At 42.9% G+C, this 16,918-nt stretch overlaps 1 protein-coding gene across 2 annotated transcripts in view; it reads right to left on the bottom strand.

The window, feature by feature from the left end:
- Positions 1-236: 236 nt before the first annotated feature.
- Positions 237-16,918, bottom strand: part of LOC147029726 (E3 ubiquitin-protein ligase CBL-B-B-like) — a 110,617-nt gene continuing 93,935 nt past the window's right edge. For both annotated transcript variants that reach the window (XM_085872996.1, XM_085872997.1), the window contains 4 exons: positions 11,342-11,409; positions 10,800-10,913; positions 9,193-9,300; positions 237-7,031 (listed from right to left, as the gene is read on the bottom strand). In XM_085872996.1, the coding sequence (XP_085729122.1) occupies positions 6,793-7,031; positions 9,193-9,300; positions 10,800-10,913; positions 11,342-11,409 (529 nt within the window). In that variant the 3' untranslated portion in view covers positions 237-6,792. The remainder of the gene's footprint in view (positions 7,032-9,192; positions 9,301-10,799; positions 10,914-11,341; positions 11,410-16,918) is intronic.

The raw sequence follows: 16,918 nt of genomic DNA, 5'->3' as shown, positions 1-16,918 counted from the left end.
TTAGGAAAAAAAAATTCTGTCTTCCTTTCCAGTTCATTTATCCCCTTGCCAGTTGTGCCCAATTGTTGTCTCGCTACCCTACTGTTGATTTAACCTTGTTCTTCCCTGAGCCTTGCCTAGGCCTTTACATTTTTCAGACTTTTTTTTTCGGATTTCATTGTTGATTTAACCCTTGTTTATATTGTACATTATCCATCGCAAATTAATGACCGACAATAAAGAAACAGTTAAATGCATCATGTCGAGACTTTTTATTCAATATCTGCAATGCGGAGCCTAGAATTGACAATTTGCAATCACGTCTTCAGCCTCATCCTCAGGCCCAACACTAATCTCTTAGATATGTTTATAATTAAACCATTCAACAACAAAAAAATATCCATTTCAAGCTCTGAAGCTGTTAACATCACACAGATTCACTGTTAGAAAAAGCATACGTTCGGCACTTGAAAAACCTGAAATGAAGCCACCACATACGAGCAGAATTCTCATTCACAGTTTGACATGTGTACAATGGTTCGTCACCATTTAGAGAAAATTTTGTTCAAATTGCTGAGTTAGTTTGTCAAGTAGAACTCGCATACAGTCACCTCAGAGGTACCTGGTTCAAATATAAGGTACAACACTTACTCTTCTTTTACCCCACCCAACGGTCTGAAAACAAAATCGAAAAGGTTAGGGTTGCCTCCTTCATATGCACAAAAATTATATCCTGCATACTGTATCTACACATTACAATGGTGCCCACTGCTACACTTGTGGAGGCATTTGTAGATAAATTAGAATGCTACTCCATGGTATAAAATAAAGGCTATTTACAGCAATAACGTGTAGTTAAAAACAAACAAACAAACAGGCATTTTAAGTGGCAGTGTATGCTTACAACGAGGACTAACAAAATCACGTCAACATTTTGTTCTTGCCTGGCCGTGTGTTCGGATTTGGAAGCACCACTGCACTTAAGTCTGTATGAGCAGCCATTAAACTTTACTGCTCACGTCAGCAACAGATCATTTTCAGAAATTAACTCTTTGTCAAAATATGTACAAAGGAGGAACAGTGCATTATCATTCAATTATTCAACGTCGGGTGAAAAACTAGTTGTTCAATAGCAACAGTTGGAAAATTAAGGAGGGGAAGGGAAATAATTATACACACTTCACAAAAAAGGGCAACAATCGTTTTGAGGCTTGTATTGTTATTGAGACTTGTACATTCAAACATGTTCATAATCCACCACTTCAACCAAGTTGAAGACAACCGTGGACAAACGTTGTCGATGGAAACCAAAGTTTGGTTGTTATGCGACAATAAGACAGCCGTCTAAAATGAATGTGCAAATTAGCAACAATGCCTCGGTCCACAAGTGATCACGGATACGATTACATTTGCAGACATGGTTTTAACAATGCATGTGGCCACCATTGATCCCAATACGAGCTTGTAAACGTCTCATCGACCAAATCGGAAGATCCCGTTCTCGCTGTGGGATGTCATGCCATTATTCGACCGGAGTCACTTCCAGTTGATCGAGAGATTGGGCACGTTTGGCAACTGCAGACACTCCTCAAGCAAGAGTGTCTCAAGCATGTTCAATCGGATTTGCATCCGGATATCATGCAGACCAGTCTGTGCAAGTGATGATGTAGTCCTGAAATGTAGCATGGACAACATGTGCATGGTGTGGACGGGTATTGTCATCCATAAATATGAAGTTGGGACCTTGTTGGGCTCAATGGATGACTACGTGCATAACAATCTCATCCCTGAATTTGACACCAGTCACATTGCCCCTCTGAATGATGATGAGATCAGTTATTGGGTCAACTTGAATGCCAGCCCAGACGATCAGGGTGCCCCCACCAAGTCAATCATACTTTCTAATGGCACGATTAGCCAAATTGATCCCCTCATCTTAAAACATCCATAGTTCAAAAGCCTTGAAAGAATCTTGATGCGTCAGTGAAAAGGAAAAGAACATGGTGCCAAGAGTTCACTTTCCAGTGATGATGCTTCATCACACATTACATGAGCTGCTGTCAATGGCAGAGTTAAGGGTGAGCAGAGTAGGTTTCACTGAGTTCCAGAAGTCCCCTGTTCAGAATGGTCTGGGTCAAAATTTGATGGTCCATTGCTCTTTGCAGTTCATCCTGGAGAGATTGTGCTGTTGAAGGAGTTACTACTGGCATGAGCAACAAGATAACTATCCTCACAAAGAGATGCAACCCTCCAATGACCTGAACGTGATCTCTACATGAACTGTCCAGTTTAATGGTACCTTGTCAGTGAAGCGACACCGATAAACATTATATTGATAAGCAATAGCTATCTGAATCGATTTTCCCCATCTCTCTCCCCCCCTACGCCCCCACCCTCCATTGAACCATCCAGATGACGTGAACAAACACATTTGGTGTTAAGTGATGCCCGTAGATTTCAAAACAGACTTTGACCATATAGATGGCCAATTTATATAGGGTGTTCACAAAGGTCATATGCAGACATCTACACAGATTGTGTCATTGATGAGATTTGTATACACATTTCCAAAATTGATCGGTTCAAATGATGATAATTGTATTACATGTGGCACAACCAATTTCTGGATTAGGTTTCTTTTCTCAATAACCATGGCTTGCATACACATGACGAAGATATTTCTAAACTGTGAAACCATAGTTTGTGTCAGTTGAAAAGTTGTTGCCTGTTTATATTTTTATTTTTGCGAGTATACATATATAGACAATATAAGGTGGCCCAATAGATGACGACATTCTCTTTTCTTTACAGGTTGCAAGCCGTGACAGTGCCATATATCGCATTATATAAAGGCAATCTTGTATAAAATAAATTACATTCAGTGCAGTTTTAGACATGTAACAGTCCCATGTTCATCGAAGGGAAAGTTAATTCGGCCCAGCATAGTGTCGTGCTTTAAAAAGACATTTATTGCATTTGTGGAACTAGTAATACCTGCTCCCACCAGAAGCAAAATATGGTGTCACTATCCGCTCTCTGCTCGAGGTACTGCTTCTTCTTCTTCATGTGCCAGACAGATGGATACATCTCCTTTTAGTCATAGTAACACCCGTTCTCTCCAGGAGCGAAAAAAAAAAGGGTGTCATTACCCACTCTCTGGAATGGATTGATGGTTAAATTACTTACATTGTTCTCAGTGTACAAGCAAAAATCACAAGTGGTCTCCCCAGGCAGGGGGGGGGGGATTATTTTGCATCCAGGACATGACCCTGGGTACCTTGAGCATGTATGCAAAATTTGGAGGAGCTTGGCCCAGCCGTTTTCAATTCAATGATCAGACTACGTTCAGACATACATACATACATACATACATACATACATACATACATACAGTTAACATCACAAAGTTAACACGTAGAGAATTGCCTTTTGTTAGTATGATATGGACTTAGATGTAGGCACACAATAGTTCATGCAGGAAGTTGCAACTTCCCATACTACCAATATTGTCTTCGACTTTTCACAATTGCATAATTTCCCTCAAGATTCCAGACAAGTACCTTTTTGTATTCTGGTGTCAGAACAACAAAGGTAAAAAGACAAAGTGGAATGAATAGAAAACAGGACAAGAACACAGATGTACCACTGCATGATAGGAGTTGCAGGTGAAAAGTGAAAGGCAAATGAGCAAGTGTAGAAAAGGTCATCGTCAAAAATTGAGAGACCATATGGTGATGTGCAGCAGACTTAAAGGCCTACAGCAAAGAACAGGAGAACACGAGTTCCCAAATGTCAGTTAATGTATCCATGCCTCCCCCACTCCTGGACTACCTGAGATAGCCTTCATCTCTCATTTAAGGATGAGGGGATTCATCCATTGTTGACACAGTAGAAGCAGCCATCAGGGTAGAACGACCTGGGTAGAGTTAAACTGAAGATTGGAGATCAGAGAAGGAAAATATGTGAGTTAGTCTCCTGTGATTATCAATTTCATGACTTTGCTTATGATGGAGAGAATCCAGGCCGTTTTAACAGCTGCAGGTTGTACAATGTGGGGAAAGCAGTACGAGGCAGATTATCCCAGAGTTTATCAGTGCAAGGGAAAATAAGATGGATGTTTATTGGTTGTTTGTTTGAAAGACCTGCCACCTTTATGTTATGAATGGGCAACATAAAGGTGGCTCTGTGAAGCCAACCTTGTGGATCGAGGATGCATCATGGGTGGGGGGTTGCAAATTACCTAGTTTTGAGGATTGAAGCACTGTTGCTATCAGATGTGGTAGCGTTCGAGGAGTCAAAACTGGCAGGAATTTCTGCACTTTAGGAGGAAAGTTCACATGCTGGAGGGAGTTTTCAGTGAATAGTAGTAAGATGGGGATGGGAAGAGAGATTTAGAACCTTAGTGTTTTCCAAAGAGAAACCGTGAAGGTGCTCAGCTTTAGCAAGAGCAGTGTCTACCATAACACCTTCATTCAAAAGTGAAGGAATAGATGAGGCATAACTACCAGGATAATCTCATCAAATGCCAAATTTTTGTGGATGGTGAGACACCTGAAAGATCAGCCCTCTGGTGAGCCAAATGAGCATATCTGAGGATTGTAAATCAGACTGACATGTCTGAGGATTGAAAAGGCCACAGGGTTCCCATTGTTGAGGAATGTTTTCCAGGGAGAAACATCAAGCTGGTTTTTGCATCTGCCTTAATATATGGGCTTCAGTAGCAGGGATGGAGAGAGAGAGAGAGAGAGAGAGAGAGAGAGAGAGAGAGAGAGAGAGAGAGAGAGAAAGAGAGAGAAAGAGAGAGAAAGAGAGAGAGATAGATAGATAGATAGATAGATAGATAGATAGATAGAGAGAGAGAGAGAGAGAGAGAGAGAGAGAGAGAGAGAGAGAGAGAGAGAGAGAGAGAGAGAGAGAGAGAGAGAGAGAGAGAGAGAGAGAGAGAGAGAGAGAGAGAGAGAGAGATTATTCTTTAGCACTGTCTGCACCCAAAGACAGAGATTGTTGACAATTCTTTAGGAGAAATGGTGGACTGTAAGCAAGATCGATTCAATGCCAGATACAGTAGCACTGTGGCAGTTTCCTGAAGACAGCTGGAGAGACACTTTCAAGAGTACAACATTTAAGGAGCGAAAGGGGGTTGAGGAAGAGCATGAGTGGTTGGAGATGAAATAGGACATGCTTAAGTAAGGCAGTGTGGGTGGGAGGTGCAAAGTAAAATATGGGTTGGGAATTAAACAGGTTGGGTAACGGCCGAAATGCTACTGCACCTTCGGAAGTGGTTTTAGGACACCATGGGAAGTAGTTTGAGGACTGATGTCAAGACAGATGAAATGGTGGCAGTTGTTGCTACAGATTTAGAACAGAGGAGGGATAGAAGGGAGTCAAAGTTTCCTGAGGCCTCGTAAGTAATCATCATAGTTGGGAGGACTGTAGACTATGCACATGTAGACAATGCTGTGGAGAAAGACACACATCCAGAGATACTCTACACTCTACAGGGATTTTAGAGGAAATGGACTTGCGGGGATGCAATCCCTTGGTGCAGACTGAACACCATCACTGTTGAGTCTGTCACTGAAGTACAAGGTGTAATGAGGGAGGGAGAGAAGGAACTCTGGGATATCTTCAGAAAACGTTATCTTTAGACAGATGCCATCTGGGGAAATTGGAACGTAGGCCGCTGATGTTAGTGGACCAGATAAAGAGGGTTAGAGTATTCAAAGCAAGATGAACAGGAGTGGGAGAGTGAGGAATGTCAAGAGTTGCTCATGGTCTTGTCTTAAGTCCATGCGATCATTTTCTGTAAGGTCAATGGAAGAGTCAAATCTTTCCACAAAGGCCACAAAAAACCCTCACGGAGCTGAAGGTAAAAAGTGGTGGAATTTCACAACTTCATGGAAAAGGACTTGTGTTGCAGAGTAACGATTCATTTTATTTATCGGTTAGTGGAAGTGCAGAGGCAAACTGGTGGTCACATTGAACATGTTCTTCACAACAAATAAATCTCCAAATAATATTGTTCATATTTGATCAACACATCGCTGCATTTTACATATTAAAACTTTTCAAACACAAGCTGCGAATGTCATCATTTTGTGGGCCACCTTGTACGAATGAGTTTTGTGACGCAGAGAAACGCACATGAATGAAGGGGTTTGAAGACATAACTTAACATCCAGAAGCTTGTGATATTGAAGAGTACTTTTTCAAATGTGCGCATCATTGCATTCTAAAGCACAAAAAGAAAACTTTTCTTTGCACGAAAGACTATATTTTTTATCTATCCTTGGAAGTCAAAATGAGGATTCGTGTTAAATGTGCCTTTATCCCCCCCCCCTTGCCCCCAAAATGCCGGAGTTACTCAAAACTCACCTGGTGAAGACACCACAGGAAAATATTCAGTTTTCGTTTTCCCTGCAGAGGTAGCATGTTAAATAAATTCTGCATGAATGTAATTGCACAGTACAACAACCCACTCCTGGCACATCCTCTGCCCCCGCCCCCACGCCTCCACCCAATACCTCAACCTTTCCCGGATAACAGTTCACACATTTCTTTTGTACGTATTTTCATTCACATGCCTGAGATGCATTTGGACTTTTGGTCCGAGAAGGGAGAACAGAAAAAAAAGAAAGACAGGTTTCCCAACTTCCAGATCGAGGAAAGTAACCTGATAAATGTTCGACATTTGCTCTGTGGAGTAAGGATAGAGCAGCAGTCATGGAAGCCATCCACCAAGCTCATCGATCCACTGTCTTCAAAAGGCATCACTTGGACCAAGTTTGCCCAAGTGTTGTGGCTTGGGATAGGTTATGATCTCATTGTGGGGGGTACAAACTCGTGCAGGATGCTGCGTGCAATGTGAAGGTCGCCGTGTGCGATCGTGAGTGCTCGTTCTACATCCGTTCGCTCATAACCCTCCAAGGACAGCGCTGCCACAGCCGTGGGCCAATTGTGAGATGGTGTCTGGGTGGGTTCTGGCGTTTGCGCGGGGCTACGGTCACCGCTGGTACGTCGAGGAAGGGGTCGAGGTGGACGATCTGGCACCACTAGTGGAAATGGCAGGAAAATGATTAGAATTACAATATCAAGGGTGATTGATTAAATAAATTAATAAATAAAACTTGCATTGCTCCACTCCACCCTCCTCCCCACCAAATAATGGCCTAAAGCAAAGGATTCTCACCTCTCTCCTGCCATGTAGCTGTCTTAGCAGCAGTCTTGCCAAACAAACATGTCCAACTGAATCTCTACTTTCCTTCCCTGGTTTATAAACTCTTATACTTTGCAACAATCATATGTCAAACAATCTCTCATCTTCTTCATTACTGCTGCCAAACGATTATTACACAAAACTACAATGGCACTTGGTAGAGTGCATACCTCCGTCAGGCTGAACAGTTTATGTTTTGTATCCCACAGACTGGGACCAGTTAGACAGACAAGGGTGAAAACATAACCTCTGTCCACCTTCTGTGGCAGAAGTAATAAAAACAAGGAGCTGATACTCAAGGTGCCCCACATTTTGGGTGGTATGAGAAATAGTTGTGTGTAACATGAAAGCTACATCTGAACGGTTTTTGAAACATCACCGACACAAGCCAAGTTACCGACATGGTTGCCACGGCAACATAATTCGGCCAATCACAGCCGTGATCTAATCAGGTTGAGATAATGTCATGAGGAATAGATATCTGCAATATGAAAGCTAAATGTTCAATGGCTTTTGAAATATCTCGTACACAAAAGTACATGGACAGATGATCGGTCATGGACGGAGCTCATTTTAATGTCCCCCGTCTCCAACCTTGTCGGAGGGTGTGAGACAATAAATGGTTTGTCCAATAATGGGCAAAATGATGGCTGATGAGCATTTTAAAAACCTAAAAGTGCTTTAAAATGTTTGTGGGAAATACTATCCGTGACCCTGTGGGACGAATTCATTCGTAGTTGTAAAATGAGATGTGATAAACAAATAAGAATCTCTGAAAGGATGACTACTTCAACAGCAAGAAGTCATGAGAAACATCTTGCGTTTTTCTAACCAATGACCGGTCATCGTTCTTCAAGAAAGGAACAGATATTATTTGACATTGAGCACATATGATACGGTGAGGTCCAAATTTTAAATCCTTTAACGTATTGAGGAGACGTCATTGTTCAAACTACAACACCCAAAATGAAAAGAACTTCACTCCATGGAATTATCAGTCGAGCACGGTGCCATGCGGCGAACTGTGCGAGTGATCATCTGCAGTCATTCTCGCAAAGGAACGAATGGGATTGTTCATTTAATTATTTTCTGTCGATATCCTTTCTCCCCCACGTCTCCCTTCGTTTCTGTTAGAGGGATTATTTTGGCAGGATATCCATCCCATGTTGCCCCAAGGACATCAATGAAAGAAAGAGTGCACTGTAATTACGTGTAAAACAAAACACGTTAGCCAACAAGGTTACGCCCCTTCCCCCGCCCTCGTACCAAACATTAATGGGTCAGTTGGACTTTTAATGACAGTCCAAAAGTAGCATGGTAATTCTCAGGCCTGCTCAGTTTTTTAGAAGCTTAGAAACCCTTCATTTAGGAGCTTAGAAACCATAACCCTTAATCCAGATATGAACCTTCAGCCTCTGAAATGCCAGTCTAGTGTCCTCACTACGAAACCATCTACATTTTTGGGAACAATTGCATCATGTCCAACAGTCTCCCACCCAAGTGTCAGATAAGCAGCAACTACGTCCCTTTAAGCCGATCCATGCAAGATCAGAACACCCACCATATGACTTCCAACAAAAGCACATTACATCCATGACATCCAAACTGGAATGAGCACACACCCCTCCCCCCATCCACATTTTCCAGCTCTTTCCACTTATTATCTTTGCTGTGATGTTGTTGACTCCTATACTTATCTAATAATCTCTACTACTATCATTTATCTTGTTCAAAACTATGCCTGTTGTCCAGTTGCTCCCTATCATTAAATTATTCGCGTGTTAACCTCCCACCCTGTCAATTCGCTGTTCCATCTGCCTGAAATTCTGAACCTAAAAAAAAGAAAAAAAAACTACATGAGATATTGTTAATGTTGTGCTAGTTTATGACCTTGACTTTTAATCAGTACGATGAGTATATGGTTGACCGTCTAATCCAACGAAAACTGATCTCCAACAAATGAAAAAGGAATAAAAAGAATCACTAAATCAAAGCACCATGATTAGACACCGTCTTCTCAAGAGGACGGGGCGGGACAGATGACTCGGCGAATCGGCATCGCCGCGGCACTGTGGGCAGAGCAGCAGTTGGGACATCATAATCATCTGAGGAAGGAAGAAGAAAGTGGGGGGGGAAGCAATGAAAAATGGCAAAGTGATCAATTTATGGAGGCGTGTGGTCATTGTATTGACTGAGAAATCACAATTTCGAACCTGAATACTCTTTATGGGAATACTTCATTATTTTTTTGGTGTGAAATCTTGCAGCAAAACAACCCCTCCCCCCCCCCCCCCAATCCCACAAAAAAACATCATGCTTACACCAAGGTTTGTGTCACACGACACAGGCAGACAGTTCAAATTAGCACACTGTTGTCAACCTTCAGTTGAGACAACCCAAAGTTAATCTTCATCATCAGTAGCCACAGGTGTCCTCACTGGAAACCCACATACCCAAGGAAGCCAGCCACTCCAACCACCCCCCACCCGAGATAAAATAAAGAGGAAATGTTAAACAGTCTGTGTGTTGTGCAAGTTGAAAGCGAGTTGTAATTAAGTGGTGTTCAGTGTCGAGATCAAGGTGACAGGGTGGGCAGAACGGGTACTGAGTTGGGTCGACTTTGTGTTCATAGATTTTAAATGCGGGCTTGTAACCGGAACGAAGTCTAGATAATGTTACTCTGTAGGAGAGCAGGAGGGTTTGTTCGGCCCGAACGATCATGGAGTGTGGTTACCATGTAGTCATAGTTCATTAAAGGTTGAAAGGAGAAGAGATCTTATTTGCCCAACTCAAATAAGTCATTTGGAGACACCCAAGAAATACCCTTGGAAATAAGATGAATCCACATTGGTGGAGTCACAATGTCAGAAGGTCGGAAATTTTGTAAACGCGACTTGATGATCGATTTTACTTTTGACTTGAGATCAATGGGTGGCTGGAAATTCAATATGACCAACTCAAACCAAGAAATACCCTTGGAAATAAGATGAATCCACATTGCTGGAGTCACAATGTCAGAAGGTCGGAAATTTTGTAAACACGACTCGATGATTGATTTTACTTTTGACTTGAGATCAATGGGTGGCTGGAAATTCAATATGACCAACTCAAACCAAGAAATACCCTTGGAAATAAGATGAATCCACATTGCTGGAGTCACAATGTCAGAAGGTCGGAAATTTTGTAAACACGACTCGATGATCGATTTTACTTTTGAGTTGAGATCAATGGGTGGCTGGAAATTCAATATGACCAACTCAAACATGGAAACTTCAACTGTTTTATCGAGAAAACTAAGTTCCAAAACCATCCGCCAACCCCTCCCCCCCTCCCAAAAATAAAAATGTGATGATGTGTTCACACAGGAGCAGTTTGGTGATGCATCATTCTGACATCACCCCCTTGTCCAGGAATGAACCTGCCCACAACCTCCACCCTCATTTCTTGTTTCACATACTTTATACCACAACCTCTAATTCCCTGCAATTACCCCCACTGTAGCAATGCATATTAAATATTTGTGATTTCAATATAACAGTAAGAAACACCATTATACTCTTTTCTAGGTCATTCATATCTCCAAAAATCGAAGAGGAAATTCTACCTGGTAGTTCTGGAGATGAGAGAGTGTCAGAGGTTGCGAGGGCAACACGGCGTATTGGCGGCCGATTGCACTGAGGGTTCAAGAGTGTGCCCTGAATGCCAGGCTCACACTCCCCTGCGACATACAGCAATCTATTACATCGTTTACTTGTAAAATGGTAAAGTCAGACAAAAAAAACAGAGATGTTCAAGAAAAGCAGAGATAAGTAAAAATGCGGAACACATAAACACAGGGTAAGACAAGGAAATGGAGGCCAATACTGGCTGTACACACTAAGCAGTCAAACTAAGTTTTAAGTTCGCAAGTCTTGTGTAGAGACAAATACATCAAAGCTCGACTTGAACAGAGCTCTTTAATTTTGAAACTTGTTCCCAGCAAGAATCATCGTTGAGTAGCAAACAGTGTTTTGGTGAATTTAAATTAACAAAATCACCACAAAAGATATCAAAAGGTCAAAGCTTACAAGTTGGCTTGGAAACACCCCTGGCATGAGTTGTGTGTCTGGGAAACAAAGTGTCAAGGTAATGGAAAAACCCTTTTACCATGGTCATTTGGACTTCGCCATATGCCAAGGGAGCTCTGTGAACTGCTGCCATGGAGTTCGCTTTGCCTGCCAAGCACACAGTGATGATGCATTATTAAATGCACCCCCTCCCTCCCCCATTCCCCACAATCACCCTGCCAAAGTAGAGTCCAATAGCTGGAACCCTTTAACAAGTCAACATTCAATATGAGTGAGGATGGAAGAGAGTGTTATCGTATTTTGATCACAAGATTACATTTTCTGCGAACAACAGCTGGGAGGCCATGCACATTGGTGGTCGCTGGCTTTCATAACAAGGCAGCAGCCAGACAATGGCCTTTTCCTTTGTTAACAGTTGTGTGGACGCAAGTAAACAATCCCTGTTCTTAGGAGGAGAGTTTAATGGAATTCCATGTATTTCATAATATCCCCCACAGCTCCATGGAATTCTATGCATTTCATATCCCCCACAGCAAACACTCAAGATATAGTACAATGGAGAATAATGGGGTTGGGAGCCTGTTACAAGTGCTCAGAAAATCATTGGCTCAGAAGTCGTTTCATAATACAATATGAGGGAAGCAAAAGGAAGGAAATGATAATGTGGGAAATCATGCTTTGTTTGTCATGAGCTTCATTGGGTTCTCACAATTACATGCTTAACATTGTCATTTCACATTACATTTCAGCAATTGACCAGAAAACACAAATTTGCAGCTGCTTCAATGAGGTGTCAGTTATTAAAAAAAAACCTCTGATAAATTACTGGTTTTCATAGCACAATTCATTATCATGGCAAAGTGTGGAATTAAGGGAGGGGGAGGGGGTGTGGGAGGGAGTTGCAAGCCAAGCGGGGATGTTAGACGGGTCGGAACGACACCTGTTCTAAAGGAGGCCTGCAGTGTCCAAGGCCAGGAAATGCTGCTAGTGGAGCAGATAACACATAAAATCGTTCAAATGGTGATATGAGGGTGAGTCAAAAAGTATCTGCAATATATTTTTGTTTAAATAATATAACTACAATTGAGCAAGTACAAGAGCATCATTTTTTCGCATAGCATCCTTCCTTTTCAACACACAATCCATCAGTTCACAAGCTTCTGTATGCCCACAGAAAAAAAAAAATGTTTTTGGCCAAGTGATGAACCACACATGCACCGCTTCTTTCACTTGTTAGTCACTGGCAAATTGGAGGCCTCTTAATGTGTCTGCGTGGACCAAACAGGTGAAAGTCCAAAGGGGCCAGCTCAGGACTGTGTGGAGGATGCTCCAACACCTCAAAGTTCGATTGCCAGATTGTTTCCACAGTATTGGCGGCAGTGTGTGGATGGGCATTGTCATGCAACAATGCAACACATTTTGACAGTAGCCCTTGGCGTTTCAATTGAATAGCTGGTTTCAACTGGTCCCAGAGCATTTCACAATAACGGACAGTATACCGTTGTGCCCCCCTCTTGATATTGTTCCAAAATTGGGCCTTGTGAGTCCCAGAAAAGTGTGAACATCACTTTTCCAGCCGATGGTTGACTTTTGAAGTTCTTTTTAACTGGTGATGTCAGATATTTCCACTCCATGCTCGGGCATTTGCTGTCTGGCTCGTAATGGTGGATCCACATCTCGTCTCCACATCTCAAAAAAATAGCACCGCAAAGCGGGCGTAACCCCTCAGCCCCTTGACGCAAACCAATTTCAAGATGGTGGCCATATTGAAAATCGCAGCACGGCACACACACGCACACACGCATGCACAACACCAGATCAAGTGCAAGTAGAAAAAAAAGAAGAAAAAAGAAAGAAAAGCAGAGCACCCCATCTGTGATGTCATTTGACATTTAGTTTTGCTTTGCAAAATAAAATAAAAAATAAAATCAATCTGTCAAGCCGTTCTCAAGTTATTGTCCGGAAACCAATTTCAAGATGGCTGCCATGGAGGCCACATTGAAAATCACAGCGTGCCCATTTTCAAAAGGAACCTTCCTCTACTCAACCCCAACACACCCTGCAAAAATGGATTTAATCGGACAAGGCGTTCTCCTCGAAATCGACGGAAACCAATTTCAAGATGGCTGCCATGGAGGCCACATTGAAAATCGCAGCGCACCCATTTTCAAAAGGAACCTTCCTCTACTCAACCCCAACATACCCTGCAAAACTGGATTTAATCGGACAAGGCGTTCTCCTCAAAATCGACGGAAACCAAAAGTTGACAGACGCTCGGACGGACGCCCGGACGGACGCCCGGACAACGCCTGTGACGACAATACCCCTTAGCCAATTCAGGCTGAGGGGTAAAAAGCATTCCCTTCATGATGAAAACGGTTCAAAAGACTTTGGCAGATTGTCACACAGCTGCGCATGTGCTCTTCTGTGAGTTTTTTTTGGAACTCATCTTGCAGAAACTTTATGAAAGCAAAGTCGGTTGTTGATTTCATGTTCAGAACCATAACTGATGCTCAAATGTTGTGCCACTTCATCAATAGTCGACCGTCAGTTATTCAGAATCATGGCACAGACTTGTTCAACGTTTTCTTCTGTGGTGGACGTGGATGGACATCCAGATCGTTCATCATCAGTGACGCTTGTGCGACCGTTTTTGAACATGGTAATCCAATCATACACACTCCGTCGCGGTAAAGCACTGTTCCCGTATTGTGCTGAAAGTCTGCGATGGATTTCTGCCCCTGGTACACCTTCAGCCCACAAAAAAAATCACATCACTGCACACTGCTCTTCTTTGGTGCAAACGAACAGCGGAGCAGTCATGTTAACTCCAACACAACAACACGACTCCTGCTCAAGGTAGAAACTGCTTCACAATGATGCAGACAGTTCATGCTTGTACTTGCAAGTACAATAAGCAATGTCGTCAACACCACAGTTTTTAATAAATCATTACGAATTCTTTTCGACTCACCCTCATACAAGCATGAAAACTGGCAAGAATATTCCATTTGGATCACTTTTCAAGGAAGACGCACTCATCAATTGAAGTTCCAAAATGGTGGACATTTTTCAAGATGGCCACCAATTGGCTGCAAAAATGCAAGTTTTCGTTTTCGAAATTGATAGTTGTCCAATTAAAGTAATTTTGGTGTCAATTCATACGTTTTAGACCATGCTGAAACCGATTCTGCTATGAATAAACATACAAGGTGTTTTTTTAATGCTTAACTGATGTGCCATGATCAAAATTTGTCCTTGGAGTTTATAATAATACTTAACAAAGGAAAAGATTTATTCGCCATCGTTGCTGTTGGATTGTGGTCAATGTTGTACATAGCAGAGGTGGTGAAGAGTCCGTTTCACAGAATTGGTGGCCACACAAACCCTTCTACTACATACAGATTTATCCCCTCTCGTGTTCAGTTGTCTTACCCTTCCTCCCGCCCTTGGTTTACTGAAGCTTGTGGCGAGGCAGTTGTCCTGAAACAACTTGCCTTTGCCTTCTCCCAATCATCAGCAAGGTGATGGAATCCATCATCGCTTCAGATATGAAATCCTTCCTCTTCTCCAATGGCTTGATTTCCAATCATCAATTTGGTTTCAGACCAGGTCACTCTACCCTGGATATGCTGCTTCTGCTCTCCCATCAATGGATGGAGGTCCTCAATGCCAGACAGGAAATCCGAGCCGTATCCCTGGACATATCACGTGCTTTTGACACAGTCTGGCACCCTGCCCTACTCACCAAACTCTCTTCCCATGGTATTCAAGGCCATCTCCACTCATGGCTCACAGACTTCCTCTCCTGTCGCAGTCAACGTGTGGCCCTAAATGGAGTTCTTTCATCCCCTCTTCCTGTGCAGGCTGTAGGTCCTCAAGGTAGCGTTCTGGGCCCTGTTCTTTTTCTGGTTTTCATCAATGATCTCTCGGACTCTCTGGAAAATCCTCTATTTCTCTTTGCCGACGACTCCACCCTCTGCCGTACCATCTGTCATCCCTCAGACCGGCAAGCAGCAGCTTCTTCGCTCACTGCAGATCTGGATAAAATCACAAACTGGTCCAACACGTGGAACATGTCTTTCAATCCAGACAAATCTCACACTCTCACTATGTCTCTTCGAAAGGACCGTTTACAAAACCCTCCCATCCACTTTCTCAACAATCCTCTGGAAGAAGTCTTTTCTTTCAAGCTTCTAGGTCTCACTATCTGCCATGACCTTTCCTGGGAAAGTCACATTTCCAACCTCGCCTCAAAAGCCAGTCGCCGACTGGGAATCCTCCGTCGTGCTAAGTCCTTCCTCGGCCCTCTTGAGCTCCTGACCACTTACAAAGCTTTTGTCCGTAGCCTGATGGAGTACTGCTCTCCCCTCTGGGCTGGTGCTCCTGCCTCCCACCTTTCTCGGCTTAACGCTGTCGAAACCAGGGCATTTAAGATCATCGGCATCTCCCGCAATGAAGCTGAGTCTTTGGGCCTCTCACTCAATCACCGCAGGTTGGTCGGTGGTCTTTCTGTCTTCTACCGACTCCTCTCCAGCCTTGCCCCCCCTGCTCTCTCTGCGATTTGTCCCCACCACATTTCCACAGGGCGCTCAAGGTCCGCCAACAACCCCATTCTGGTAAAACTACCAAAATCACGAATCACTGCTCATCTTCACTCTTTCATTCCTCTTTTCTCCCGCCTTTGGAATAAACTTCCTCACTCTATTCTTTCCCATTCTTCCCTCCAGGCTTTCAAAACAGCTGTTCACCACCACCTCTTATCTTCCCCCATCCAAATCCTCGATCTTTTCTACCCCCGATAATCCACCCAAGCCCACTTCCTTCATTTCTCCTGCTTTCCTTCCTGAAAGTCCCTGAAATGTCCATCTTCTCTTCGCCATGTTCCCCGTCCCATCCCCATCCCTCTCCCTTCCACAGTTCACCTAATGTGTCTGTTCCCCACTGTTTTGTCCCTTCCACTCCCGCCCCTCTTGTCTCATGCCTCCTTGATGTGAGTTGTGTGTTTGCTCTCATACGAGCCTCGACCAAGATATACAAAAAAAAAAAAAAAAAATACTGGTTCACCACTGATTCCTGCAGCTGTGCGGACATTTCCAACACCCCGTCATATGAGATGCCGATTCCATTCTCATGAAGCATTTCAATTCTCTTCTTCGTCTTGACAAACACTGTCACCCCAATATATACAGCAAATTGAGGATCACAATCTTTAGAGTGCCTGTGAGTTGCTGCTTCTTCTTTGGGTTTTGTGTGGCAGTTATATTGCAAAAGTTGTGCCACAGCAAGGTCTGATTTGGATGTTTCAGATGGATTTAGCGTGATTGGCAGAGCATTGATAGCATGAAACAATGGTAAATTCCTTGCAATGTTGCCATAACCAGCACCAGCATGGTCCTGTTCTCTATTAAATAAACAATGTGGTGAAATAAGTTTTTCCTTTGTGTTATGCTGACAGAAGCAAACATTTGCACCAGTTAATTTGCTGTCTTGAATTGGCTTCTGTATCCATTTTTTGAGACGAGTAAACTAATATGTTAAGGCCGAGGGTTTACTCTTTTACCACGTGCAATTTGATGTGTGGTTCCAACTCAGTTCATGCATTTGCCCTGAACCTTGCCCAATCGTTCATCCAATGACATTTAAATCCCGTGCG

Source organism: Eptatretus burgeri, chromosome 3 (genome assembly GCF_056783735.1).
Source record: "Eptatretus burgeri isolate ZD-2024b chromosome 3, Ebu_testis_v1, whole genome shotgun sequence".
Taxonomy (NCBI): domain Eukaryota; kingdom Metazoa; phylum Chordata; class Myxini; order Myxiniformes; family Myxinidae; genus Eptatretus; species Eptatretus burgeri.
Note: the sequence above shows the minus strand (reverse complement) of the source record. Positions and strands in the feature narration are given on the sequence as shown.